This window comes from Bicyclus anynana, chromosome 20 (assembly GCF_947172395.1).
Source record: "Bicyclus anynana chromosome 20, ilBicAnyn1.1, whole genome shotgun sequence".
Classification (NCBI taxonomy): Eukaryota; Metazoa; Arthropoda; class Insecta; order Lepidoptera; family Nymphalidae; genus Bicyclus; species Bicyclus anynana.
In genome coordinates, this window is record NC_069102.1 from 5,433,601 (window position 1) to 5,448,393 (window position 14,793).

At 37.6% G+C, this 14,793-nt stretch overlaps 1 protein-coding gene across 1 annotated transcript in view; it reads left to right on the top strand.

Annotated features, from left to right (window-relative positions):
- Positions 1–14,793, top strand: part of LOC128198030 (high affinity cAMP-specific and IBMX-insensitive 3',5'-cyclic phosphodiesterase 8-like) — a 209,715-nt gene that overhangs the window by 157,099 nt on the left and 37,823 nt on the right. The window contains exons 6-7 of the mRNA XM_052887935.1: positions 168–233; positions 1,199–1,404. Coding sequence (XP_052743895.1) covers positions 168–233; positions 1,199–1,404 — 272 coding nt within the window. The remainder of the gene's footprint in view (positions 1–167; positions 234–1,198; positions 1,405–14,793) is intronic.

The following is a 14,793-nucleotide window of genomic DNA, read 5'->3' on the forward strand; positions in this document are numbered from 1 at the left end:
AGTGTGAGGTCTGCCAATCCGCATTGGGCCAGCGTGGTGTACTATTGGCCTAACCCCTCTCATTCTGACAGGAGACTTGTGCTCAACAGTGAGCCGAAAATGGGTTGTTAATGATGAAGTGGTACAGCAAATGTTGACGCATATTACACAGAGTCTTCTCTTTGCAGAACAGGTCGCCGCCGCCTTCGCACGTCCCCTCTGCCCTCCTGTACGCGCCTCCCGAACCATTAGAGGTAATATAATATTTGTTAAATAATCACATAAGTAGCGACGACCTCTGCCTCCGATTCCGGAGGGTGTGGGTTCGAATCCGGTCCGGGGCATGCAATTAAATATCACTTGCTTCTAACGGTAAAGGAAAAACATCGTGAGGAAACCTGCATACCTGAGAATTTTCGTAATTCTCTGCGTATGTGAAGTCTGCCAATCCGCATTGGGCCAGCCTGGTGGACTATTGGTCTAACCTCTCTCATTCTAAGAGGAGACTCGAGGTTGATCAAATCGAATCACATAAGTCATTAGAAAATTATTTAATGAAAATTATTTGTTTATATTAATTAATTTTAGTAACGTAATTTTATATTTCGTATCTGATCTTTGTCATCAGGGGTTGCCTGTTATAGAACTAAACCTCATTTTTTATAGTTCATGTTTTAGGTATCTACACATGGGTTACAAATAATGATCACAGTACATTCTATAGCTTGGCAAATTCGGTCATAACATTCCCGATGCTCCACAAAGGCTGGGTAGCGATGCCCCGCGCGCACGACTTCACACCATAGACGTGCAAAATATTCATGATGATGATGTTATGGATATTTTGCACCACTATTTAATCATAAATTACACTGACAATTACATATCAGAAAGTTATAATTAAGAATGAAATTATTACATTTATTTAAATTAAATCATTAATTCCAAACATAAAATGTGTACCTAAATAAATATTTGTATTACTTTAAATTCAATTTAAAATATGTATTTAACACGTTCGCTACGGCACTGATTTTTCTATACTTTCCTCTGGTGCAGTACGAGGTTTTATGACCTAATACTAGAACTTTATGTGGCCAGGCACGAGGTCCATCGTCCTCCTAACTCTTGAATACGCTAGACGTACGAGGTCAATTGACCTCGTACCGCAGCGAATGTGTTAATATAGTAGTAGACATTAATTCATTGTTTTGTGTAGCTGCTATGCGTGTTCCCGGAGCGCGCGTCGCGTGTGTGCGCGGCAGCTTGCAACGCGGCGGCGAGGGCGGGCGGGGAGGCGCGCGCGGTGCGGGGGGCGAGGGAGGCGCTCGAAGCCTTCCGCCGCGACGCGGACGCGCGGCCGCCGCACGTCGTCGTGGTAGACGCGCGGCAGCCGCAGCTCATGGACTCCACCTTGTTAGCACGGTGAGTAACATTTCATAAAAACCATTATGAAAAAAAAACATTATGAAACAAAGAAAATATTTTGTCGACTAGTACAATATGAAAATATTTTTATTTAAACATCCTACTAATATTATAAACGCGAAGTTTGTCTGGATGTTTGGATGTTTTTTCTCTTCAACGCCGCTACTACTGAAGAGATTTGGCTGAAATTTAAAATGGAAATAGATTTTACTCTGGATTAACACATGGGCTACTTTTTATCCCGAAAAAACCATGGTTTCCCGAGATTTGCGAAAACTGATGATATTTATGATATGAATGTTTGTATTGAGATATGTTATAGCATGAATTAACACATAGGCTACTTTTTGTGCCGGAAAAATCCATGGTTCTCAAATTCAAATAAATAGTTGTAGGTAGGTACTCGTATTTGACGGTAATAAAAAGGTATTCAAACAAAAACGTTCGGTAAAGATTGATTAATTAATAAATAATTCATAGGAACGCTTGGAATGTCTTAATGAAACTTTGAAGTCGAAATAATGATTCGCAGCTGGGCTCAGTCGGCAGTTATAGTTGCTCGTACTAATGAACTGCCGCCGGCCATAGCGGAACCTCGTTTAGTTAACAATTACTGTGCGATTTATTCAATTTATTAACATAATCTGTAATACATAATTATTATTCATATCTACATAACATTACAGAAGATTAGTTAAAGATTTAAAGCTCTTAAAGTTTACGAAAGAAACTTCATTTAAAACGTTTTTTAACAAACAAATTAAAAGTGAGAGTATTTTACATACCTATTACGCTTTTAATTTGTTTGTTGATAAATTTAAAAAAAAACATTTATTTCAATGAGACTTAGTTTACAAGCACTTTCGAAAGGTGAAGATTATGTCATAATTTAATTTAATCTAATGGTGGTAATAATAATCGAAAAATTAAAATTGAAGTTACGAGGGTTCCAAACGCGCCTTGGTCCGAGAAGAACCCACAATATATATTCCAAATCGAGTTCGACTTTAATACAGTTTGTGGTCAAACTGAAAAGCACTTAAATAATTTTAAAGTACATAAGGTGTAAGGAAGGAGTAGGGTAGAGGTATGGTAGGTGTAGGGTAGGTTAGGGTAGGTGTAGAGTGGGAGTAGAATAGAATAAAGGTAGGGAATGAGTCAAAGCGACTTGACTTGAACGGTTGCGCTTGTTTTATGTAACACTAGCTGACGCCGCGTGGTTCTCGTTCCCGTAGGAATACGGAGATAATATATAGCTTATAGTCATCCTCGATAAATGGGCTATCTAACACTGAAAAAATTTTTCAAATTGGACCAGTAATTCCTGAGATAAGCGCGTTCAACCAAACAAACTCTTCAGCTGTATATATTAGTATAGATATAGAAGTAGGTATAGATTAAAACGCAAAGCCCTATGTTTTAAAATAATCCTTGAAGAAGAGTCCTTCATATAAGTAGAACACGAGACAGTCTCGTATATATAAGTGCTGAGGCAAACACTTGAAGTTTTCGCGATGGATAATATTGTGGCAAATAACCCTTCAATATTTGAAGAAGGTCGTAGGAGTTTCTTTTATATGGACAGTAATAATGTCATAGATTGTATTTTTGGAAGACGGTTCAGCTTTGATGTAGTAGTAAGGGAACAGCATAACTTCCATTCCAGTTATTAGGGTTCCGTGCCTCAAAAGGAAAAAACAGAGCTGTTATCACTTGTATGTCTGTATGTCTGTCAATACCCTGTACCTCCGAATCGCGAGGAGGTGATGCTATGTTTTCAGGTCTCCGTCCCTTGAAGCGGCAAAAAAACAAACGTTAACGTAAAAAAACATACCCTTTGGTCAAATGCCACAAGAACAAGTACAAGTATTGGCGGTCTCCGCAAACTCCATAACAACGAAAAATTTGTAGTGCCCCAAAAAACAATTATTACAGTAGGCGCACCAAAGATTATGAATGGTGGCAAATTGTTCAATATTAACTTAACCAAAAAAAAACCATTCAAATATGCAAAAGGTGCATCTCGAACGGGAGGGGAGGGTTCGGGGATGCACTTCGCTAGGGGACATGATCAGGTATTCTATAACATAGTACCTTTTTTTTCCTTAATGTTTATAGATTAGAAGATCGTAATTGTAATAAAATTATTAGATTAGTGAACTCGTCATCCTCACAAAAACGTTAAGTTTATGAGGATGGCTAACTTTGTACAATAATGTAAACATAACACTTTTTGTTTTGAACAGTAAAATTAAAAAGTAAATAATAAAAATAATATGTCAAAACCAGAGGATGAAGAACTGTCAATCAAGGAGCTATAAAAATTATTGACAAAGGGAAAGTCTCAGATTTACCTAGTGAGGTGTACCGTAAGTGAGGGCCGCGCTAGCCTGTGAGTAATTTGACATCGGAGATCTGATAAATTGAAGTAAATCTGATTGCCGGCCCTACAGAGTAAAGTCAGCCATTGACGGTCAATTATTTTCACGTTTCTACAAACGGCAGCGAAGACGTTTCATAAGTCGAGCCGTCATGCACGCACTGACCAATAAACTATCAGTTATAGTCGTGGGTGCTGCAGAAATGTGAGAATAATTGATCATCAATGGCGTGCATAACGGAGTACTGTGGTATTTTTAATTATAAATACATTATGGGTAGTCGAATTTCATAGGTGATATAATATTTTTTGGTGACTTAATAAAAACAGAAGAGGTTTTTAATTCGATAGTTATTTTGAATAAAAGCGGGCAGTTTGCATTTCAACGTGATCTTCAAATATGATCTGATAAAGTACCTCAACTATGAGCTCTGGAGCCTTTTGAAGGGGGAGCTGGATAGCAAAAACACACTGGGAGCCACATTATTTCCAACGGCTCCTAGTTAATTGATTAATGTCATCGGTTCACTTGTGGATTATCGAGCAACACCACGCTCTCTGTGCGAGTTCCCCATTTCACTTTGTGACCCCCAAGTGTATAAATTCTTCGGACTATATGCCTTGCCCATTGCGACTTTAGCTTTACGACTCGTTGAGCTTTTATAAGCACAACTATGATAAGACCGAGATTGTTGATATCTATCAAAGCTGATCCTAATCAATTATTGCACAATCCCTTCGCGGTCTCACAAAAGCGGTAGTGGTCACACGACGTTGATTGAGGACTGACCCAAATAAACTAGACCATTTGTGGACATGTCAACTCTTCCGACATGTTTGACATCCCCTTTGACGACTAATGACTTATCGGGCCGACTGACGACCTCGTTTTATTAGATTGTGGTCTATCGTTCATAGGGTTCCGTGCGTTTATGTTATTAAAACAAATAATTTAAAGGTGCACTATAAGCATAAAATTATGTCCCCGAGGAACATAACATTTAAAAAAAAATAAGCAATATGTTTTTGTATAAATGCATAAAAAAATATAGTCAAAAGTCGGTTTTAATAATCTTTTTTAAAAATTGAACCGACTTCAAAGACTTTCATGTATACGGAAGTATACTTTTTCAAAAAAAAATGATTAGTAAATGACGACGTTTTAGGTAACAAACATTTGAATAAAATCGGTTGTCTCAACTATCGTCAGTAAACCGACTTTACAAGTCGGTTTACTGACGATAGTTGAACGCGACAACGTCATAAGAAAATACTGATGGAATGGTTGCATTTTTAAAAAGAAAATGTTCGTTTTTCTAAAATAATATTTAATAAAAATAGTGGTATGCGCAGTGGACTTACAAGACGGAGGTCCTGGGTTCGATCCCCGGCTGGACCATTGAGGTTTTCTTAATTGGTCCAGGTCTGGCTGGTGGGAGGCTTTGGCCGCGGCTAACTACCACCCTACCGACAAAGACGTACCGCCAAGCGATTTAGCGTTCCGGTGCGACGTCGTGTAGAAACCGAAAGGGGTGTGGATTTTATCCTCCTAACAAGTTAGCCCGATTCCATCTTAGATTGCATCATCACTTACCATCAGGTGAGATTGTACTCAAGGGCTAACTTTATTTCATGTAAAAAAAGTCGGCAACCCTAGAGCGAGGGAACGACGCATGACGTCATTTTTTTCGAGTGTGTAGCCGGCTTTATCGAATTATATGACGTTGTCACATCAAAATAACATACGCGTCGAATTGAAAACCTTCTCCTTTTTTTAATTCGGTTAAAAAATGTCTCGTCTCACACCAGACGGCATATTTTCTCATATGAACAAAAATATGACAGTTATGCCCGATTAAACGCCGCATGCCCGAGTTCCCAGTAAAGTCCGCACTCGCTTATAAAGAGAGGCCCAAATTGAATTCCGTCCCGAGAGGAGACTTTCCGATACTGAAATATGTTAGAAGGGAAAAGCTAAATGTATTTACATATTATATTGATTTGGTAACAATTTATATTGACAAGCTACGGCCTGAAACGAGACTCGCGGGTTTCGGGGTAAAAATTGTTTTTTTTTTCAGGACTCCAATGCTTTCATTCAATGGTCCAATTCGCATTCACGCTTGGTCCTAGAATGTATAATGTCTGCTTTGTCCGCCAATGATAGGCTAGTTGACACTTTTTTTTAAATGGTCCTAAATAGTAATTCACTATCGTTCTATTAAATATTACAACATTTTCAACAAAAATATTAAATAACAATAGTTTGACGTTTGTTTAGGTAAACATTTAAACTTTTATTACTTTTTTCATGTCTTTATTTTCATGAATATATTACATTACAAAGGATTGAAATTGGCGTTAAATTTGGACATAAAACGGAGTAACACGTAGTACGATAGGCTATTTGATGATGAATGCGCCGGTAGCCTCCCGGTGCCGGCGCCGATGACCCCCTCCCGCAGCTCCTCATGTCCGCTCCCCTCGCTCGTCTGCGCGCGAACATCCTCCCGGCCTTGAAAGGATACCTTTCAAATTATTGTTGGTCCGGTGGGCCTGGGTTAACTGGTAGCGGGCACAGTTTGTTGACTGCACGCCTCCATGTCTGTGTGCTTGCTGTGACTTCGGCTACGCGGCTGACCCCATCAGAACCCGGGAACAGTCGAGTGACGCGCGCTAATCTCCAGTGAAGGGGAGGAAGGTTGTCTTCTTTAAGAATGACCAGATCCCCGACACTGAGATTAGGCTGCGACGCTCGCCACTTAGTTCTCTGCTGGAGCTCAGCTACGTATTCCCGCCGCCATCTTTGCCAGAAATGTTGCCGCAGCTGCTCGATGTGCTCGTATCTGTTGGGACGCTTCAAATCGATAGGTTGCGATGGTACTGACATAAGAGGCCGTCCGATCAAGAAGTGCCCTGGAGTTAAAGGAGAAGGATCAGTGGGATCTGAAGTTAAAGGAGTGAGAGGGCGTGAGTTTAGGATAGCTTCTATTTGCGAAAACAACGTAGACAACTCTTCAAACGTAAGTGAAGCATTACCTGCAATGCGTTTTAAGTGTGTTTTCGCAGATTTAATCCCCGCCTCCCAAATACCTCCGAAATGAGGTGAGTACGCAGGACTAAATTTAAATTCTATGCCCTCATTGCTGGCATAATCGGAAACCGACTGATGACTGGACCTTAACAGCCTTTTTAATTCATTATTTGCACCCTTAAAATTCGACCCCCGATCGCAATATATGACTGATGGCCTGCCTCTGCGAGAAGCGAACCTACGTAAGGCTAAAATAAATGCATTAGTACTCAGGTCACTAACTAGTTCAAGATGTACCGCCTTTGTTGTCAAACAGACGAATAAACAGAGGTAACATTTTGAGATACGGCTCCCTTTTCCTTTCCTACTAGAGATCATAAAGGGTCCGGCCATGTCAATACCGCACGAATGGAAGACAAAGGTAGGGGTATTTCGTTCGGCAGGCAAATTACCCATCAACGGTTGTAAAGTATTACCTCGCAGACGTGTGCACATTATACAATTTTTAACGGTGCTACGAGCTAAGTTTCGGCCTCCTATTGGCCAATATTGTTCCCGAACAGATGCCAGAAGTAATTGGGGTCCAGCATGAAATAAGCGGTTATGCTCATATAACATTATTAATTTAGTGAGTTTATGTTTAGAATCTAAAATCATGGGATGCCTTTTATTATAACTAAACTCCGAATTGTGGATTCTACCTCCAACTCTCAATACGCCTTTTGAATCTAAAAACGGAGAGAGCGCTAATAATTTAGATTTACGATGTAGGGTTTGCTTATTTGCAATTGCTTGAATTTCAACAAAAAATGATTCATCTTGACTGAATTTAATTATTAATGTTAAGGATTCCTCTAATTCTTCTGCCCTTAAAGGTCCACTTAACTTATTATTTTTAGCTTTACAGTTTTTAATAAAACGTAGAAGATAAGCATAGGATCTTTTAAGCCTACTAAAATTTGAAAATCTACCGAATTCAATAAAACTATTTTTAGAATTAGCTGTATGCATTACATTTTTAACTATTTTTATTTCAGGTAAGGTAGCATTTATTTGTGTATGTATTTGTTTAGGCCATTGACTGGATTCTGAATGGAGGAACGAAGGCCCTTCCCACCAAAGAGAAGAAGATTTTAACTGGGTCGGATTAACACCTCGAGACGCCATATCCGCAGGATTTTGATCAGTAGGCACATGCTTAAAAGTAAAACCAGTAGCCAGTTCATTTATTTCATTGACTCGATTACATACAAAGGCCTTCAGGTCCCTGGGCTGCATCTTCAGCCATCCCAAAACTACCGTGGAATCAGTCCAAATAAAGTTCCGGTTTATTTTACAACGCAACGACTGCAGAACCTTAGTAGTCAAACGAGCCCCCAATAAAAATCCCATTAATTCTAACCTAGGAATAGTTACCGGCTTTAAAGGCGTAACCCGCGTTTTAGCGCATAATAACCTAACCAGAATCCGACCGTCATTACCTACAGAACGCAAATAGACACAAGCTGCGTACGCGTGTTGTGAAGCGTCCACAAAGCAATGCAATTCAATATAATTTGGGGCTTCGCAAAGAACAAGTCTTGATACTTGAATTTTAAATAATATTGGAAATTCTTTCAGTAACTTCGACCACTCCTTAGTAAAGCTAACTGGAACCGGATCGTCCCAATCTAATTTAGCGGTCCATAATTGCTGTAGTAAAATTTTTGCTACAATTGTACAAGGAGTTAATAATCCTAGCGGGTCAAAAATTTTACATGTAGTAGAAATAACCGATCTTTTAGTGATCTCAGAACCTGGTGCTAAATCTGCTGAAAATTGCAATGTATCACTCTTAGGGGAATAATTAAGACCTAAAACACTAGAATCCTTTGATACATCAATAGGTTTTAAAATATCTTTATCATTATCGAACAGCTCAGGGCAATTGGTTCGAAATTTCCGTAGGGGAAAACATGCTGAATCTAACACGCGTACAACCCCATGTAATATGTGTTGCAAATCTTTGACATTATCGCAGCCTGTAGTAACGTCATCCATATAAAAATCGTTCCGTATGACATCCGCCACTACATCGTCTGAACATTCATTTGCCAATTCTAGCAAGCATCGTGTACTTAAGAAAGGCGCAGACGCCATCCCATAAGTGACCGTATTAAGTTGCAAAACTTCAATAGGTTGATGTTTGTCCTCACGCCACAATATTAACTGTAGGTGACGCTGCGGTTGAGCAATCTCAATTTGGCGATACATCTTCTCTATGTCGGCAATGAACACTAACTTGTGTTGACGAAATCGAAGTAAGATTGATACCAAGTCACTTTGTACTACTGGACCGACCATTTGAAGGTCATTTAAAGAATGTCCAGATGACGTTTTAAAGGATGCGTTGAAAACTACCCGAAGCTTTGTTGTCTCACTTTTTTCTTTTAAAACAGCATGATGAGGCAAATAGTATCCAAATCTTGGGCGCTCGACCTTAGATAGATGCCCCATCTCCGCATATTCCTTTAAAAAATCTTTATAATTTTGTTTTAAATTAGGGGACTTATCAAATCTTTTTTCTAAATTTTGAAGACACTTTTTAGCTGCATAGAAATTATCACTTAATGAACCTTCTGGAGTTGTTTTTAATGGCATTGATACCGAAAAGCGTCCATTATGTAAACGAGATACATTTTCTTTAAAATATGACTCACATTGTTGTTCCTCTATGGTATAATTATTGGCTCGTGGCAAATCATCAATTTCCCACATCTTTTCAAGTGAATCTCGAATTTCTTGCGTGAAATTACACTGAACCCTTGCACAATTGTTTGGAATAACTATAGGTCCAGCTACTAGCCAACCTAACTTAGAATCCTGTAAAGTTGGTTTACCTGATCCTAATTTAATAATATTGGTGCCAATTAACTCATAATATACATCTGCGCCTAGAAGAATATCTATCTCAGATGGGCAATTAAATGTAGGATCGGCAAGCTTTATGTGATTAGGTATATTTAGGGCCTGTATACAGACTTTAGAATTAGGTAAAATACCCGATATTTTAGGGAGTATTAAAAATTTGACTTTTAAATTAAATGAATTAATACGTGATTTAATGATAAGACTACATGTTTCAGACACATTACATGTTACATTATTTATTCCGCATATATTAATCGGCTGAGACGGACAACTAGACAACCCCAGTTTAGCTCTAAATGCCTGCGACACCATCGACGATTGACTCCCCGTATCTAATAAAGCTCGAGCGATGTGAGTAGTATTATTAGTAACTACTTCCACTAATGCAGTACACAACAATACTTCACTCCTAGACACCGCCGCTAACGATAAAGACATCGCATTTGTTGGTGTTGATTGACCGTCACCCATATTCACTTCCTTGTGTAAAAGAGTATTATGTCGCTTTCTGCAAACCCTACATAAACCCTTTAATTGACACTTAGAAGAATAATGGCCTTTTCGTAAACAATTTTTACACAGTTCAAGTTTGGATGCTTCAGTGTGCCTATCCTCAATACTCATGGACTGAAATTTAGGGCAATTATGCAGCTGATGGGCATCATTACAAATAAGACAAGACTGATGCATATTTTGTTTCTTATCGACAGATACAACAAAACTTTTTTGATTATTAATAGTAGGTTTAATTTGTTTAGATTTAAAATTAAAATCAACCTTATCGGTACGATTAGTAAACGAGGTTTCTAACACATCTGCCCGACTACGTAGAAAGGTATGAAACTCATCCAATGTAGGTAAATCCTTAAAATTCGATTTGTGTTCCTCCCACTTTCTACTCGTATGAACGTCCAATTTAGCTGACACCATAAAAATAATAAGAGCATCCCACTTATCCGTTGGTTGGCCTAAATTATCTAAAGCCCGTAAATGCTTGCTTACATGATCGACGATATATCGTAAGGCCTTATAAGACTCTTTGACCATAGACTCTAAATTAAATAATGCTTTTAAATGGTTATTAATTAAAATATTTTTATTATTAAATCGCTGACATAAAAGATCCCATGCAATTTTATAGTTTTGTGCACTAAATTCTATAGATTTTATTACCACGGCCGCACTTCCCTCTAACGAGGAACGTAGATAGTGAAATTTATTTATGGCAGGAATATTCTCATTATCATTTATCATGGACTCGAAAATATCCCTATATTCAAGCCATTGCAAATAATTACCATCAAATGTCGGTAATTTTATAGTAGGTAGCTTAATCGCGTTATGAGAATTAGAGATACAGTTACTAAATGCATCTGAATGTATCTGACCATGTTGTTGCTCCTTTTGTTCGTTATTATTGGGGCAACTTTCTAAGAAATGATGGGCCGTTGCAATACAAGTAAGGAACTGATTTTCAGTAATATCTCTTTCCCGGATTTGTGCGTCAGAATCGGGATGAAGTAGGTCAATCTGGTTCTGTACCTCATCAAAATCATCTAACATTACTTGTACCTTCTTTAATTTCAACTCTAATTCTTTATACTTAATGGCAGTACCCCCTGGAGAACTAGGAGAAGCAAGGTCATCAAAACTTCCTAAATAATCAGAGAATTTAGTTAAACGGCCTTTTAAGATGCCGCGACGTTTTATTAATTTCGATAATTCTTCAGCGTCTGCCTTAGATTCACTCATATTTATAATATAAATTAATAACCAGACTAATAAAGTAATCAACTAAAATGAACTCAAACCCGAGACTTAGGCGCCTTAGGTCCAGTTGTCAGCAGCGGTTGCGTCGCGCCGCGCGCTCACAGAACAGGTAGGTAGGTACGCGTGGCACGAGCGACGTGCCGAACTCACGTTCGCTGGAAACGTTGGCAAAAATCTCTTAATAGGTGTAATAGAACAATAGGTATCCTCCTACGCGTATACGAAAATTAAATATATTTGCATTATATTACTACTACATTATATTATTACTAGTAGCACAGAAAACATCTAGTAGGTAGGTTAGGTAAGTAGATTTATTTAGCTAAGTATCAGGTTTCTGATTTATCACGTAAGTATTTTAACTACTATTTAAGTTACTTTTACTGTAAATATATTTATTTATTTAATTAGATTAGCTGAATAGCAAATGCAATACCTAGCAATTATATGTAGGTAAGTTATTATACGATAGCTCAAATCAATATTAATAATCAAATATTAGTATCAAATATTAATATCAACAAATATTGAAAATTATCAAGACCTTAAAATAAGGCAATAAGTCGATTTTACGTGCCTAAAATACGTAGAATCTAAATGCAAATCAAAGTTCTTATTATTAATCTTGAATGTAACATACCCACATAAGTAGTAGGTAAAGTAAAACGTCCGTTTCTTTTATATGAAATAATATTTAACAATTTAACTATACAAATTATACATTAATTTTCCACTTGCAGTATGGCTAATAGGTACTAGCTATAATAAGTAGGTAGGTAGTAGCTACTCCGAAACACAAAAAAAAAAGAGAATTCACCGATAGGCAAAATTAACAAAAGACTAAAATCACTATTATACAATCAGTTGTTCGCAAATAAAAGGTAAGGTATAGGTAATACACAATATAGGTATAATAGGAATGGATTAGACTTCCCTCGGATTAGACCTCCTGATCTCGTCATCAACCAGCAGGCTCCAGAAGCTCCTCGACTTGACTTTTATTCACTTCATTGTCTTCATTGTTCAATCAACTTCATTAGGTTAGGTATGGTTTCACTTTTCTTCGGCCAGATGTTTAGTTATTTAGCCACGGTCGCCAGATGTTTAGGTAAACATTTAAACTTTTATTACTTTTTTCATGTCTTTATTTTCATGAATATATTACATTACAAAGGATTGAAATTGGCGTTAAATTTGGACATAAAACGGAGTAACACGTAGTACGATAGGCTATTTGATGATGAATGCGCCGGTAGCCTCCCGGTGCCGGCGCCGATGACCCCCTCCCGCAGCTCCTCATGTCCGCTCCCCTCGCTCGTCTGCGCGCGAACAACGTTTAGTACATCAAATAACATTGTGACGTCACAAAATGGACAACAGCGTTATTGACGTTTGGGAATTAAAAAAAAATACATGATTTCTAAATTAAGTTTTATAAGAAATCCTTAACTTTTATTAATTAACAATGATATATTTCAGACCCTTATTTCATGTACTATGCGAAATTAATATTGTTTATGTTATATGTGATATGAGTCAACTACCCTATTACTATAATCGCAGACGTCCGCGACTGTTCGCGAGAAAATCGATAGCTTTCTTTGTATAACCTGTGCGCATTAACTTGACACGTGGCTAACAAACACATCCATACAAACACAGTACAAATATCATTTTGTACTGTGTTTGTATGGTGTTTTTTTTAACATCACTTCACCTTTTCCCCTACATTGAACACTAAAGTGCTGGAATGGCGACCCCGCACTAGTAAGCGCAGTGTTGGCCGACCCCCCACCAGGTGGACTGACGACATCAAACTAGTCGCAGGGATTCGCTGGATGCAGGTGGTGACAATTTTTTTTATTGGGTAAATCATCCTTAGAAGATAGTTGCGTGTATAATCTATCGAGGACGTATTCGTAGATGTAAAACGAAGAATATGCTACCACGCATGTTTCTATTATATCAATCAAGGGTAGAGTTTTCGAAAAAAGCTGCCAAGCGGCTTGAATTTTTCCGTCATTTCCAACAATGTCTATCAATTTACACAAAATCTAAATATTATATACCAAAACTAAGTCACTCTTACTATTAGTGAAAACTGCATGAAATCCGATCGGTAGTTTTTGAGTTTATCGCGATTAAACAGATAAACAGTTGCGGCGGAGGACTTAGTTTTTAATCGACTTCCAAAAAGGAGGAGCTTCTTCTACGTTCGGCTAAATGTATGTTCTTTTATAAAAATTTAATTCATAATAAGAAATTGGTATCTTTATTAGCAGCATATCTAGTTTTTCCTCTTTTATATTAAAAAGGGTCCGAGAACCCTTATCCTGTCCTCTCTGTATATGGCTACATCACGCCTTGGAGCACTCAAAAGACAATTAAGGGAGGACTTAATTGGCTCTCCGAGTGACGGCGAGCTCCATTTTTGCGCAAACAATCATTTTAGCAATTTTGCACAGGAATCATTCTTGGCGCCTCTCCACGAGGACACGATTTACATATTGACAGCTGATTTGAATAGGGTAGTTGACTCGTATCAAATTTAATATAAACAATATTAATATCGCATAGTACATGGAATAAGGTTCTGAAATATATCGATATCTATACTTATAATAAATCTATACAGAGGTCAATCCTGTACATGAAATATATTTGCAAAATAACTATCAGGGGGTGATTAGTGATCGATACTGATGCCAAAAATGCTATCAGTAAAGTCAAAAACGTATATAAAATCTAAAATTTTTATCTAATCACGTCTCAAAAAAATATGAGAAAATAATTCAATCTAGTAGAATTTAAGACCATTTAAAAAAAGTGTTAATTTAATTTTTACGCTTTTGTTCGTTTAGTTGTCTTTTTTTTGATTTTCTGGGCCAAGGTTCCAACACACTGCTCTATAGTGTAAAACTATACATAATCTATTAAGTATCTACTTATAATGTAGCTTTTCTTTTGTGAAAGACTTGATTGTCAGTTTTGTAGTTTATCCGTGGAAGCGTAACGAACTAACTTTCGAAGCCTCAATAGCTCAACGGTAAGAGCGGTTGGACATATCACCGAGGTTCGATCCCTACCCCGTTGGTCTATTGTCGTACCCACTCTTATCTAAAATGGCAAATATTTAAAAAAAAAACTAACAAACTCACTTTCGGATCTCTCTAAGTATACAAAACCGTGGCTATGGCACCATAAAAACAGAGGTACGTTACATTGAAAATGAAATTAATTAATGCGATAAAATGGGAAAAAGAATAAAGCCAAGGATTTCCTAGAATATCAA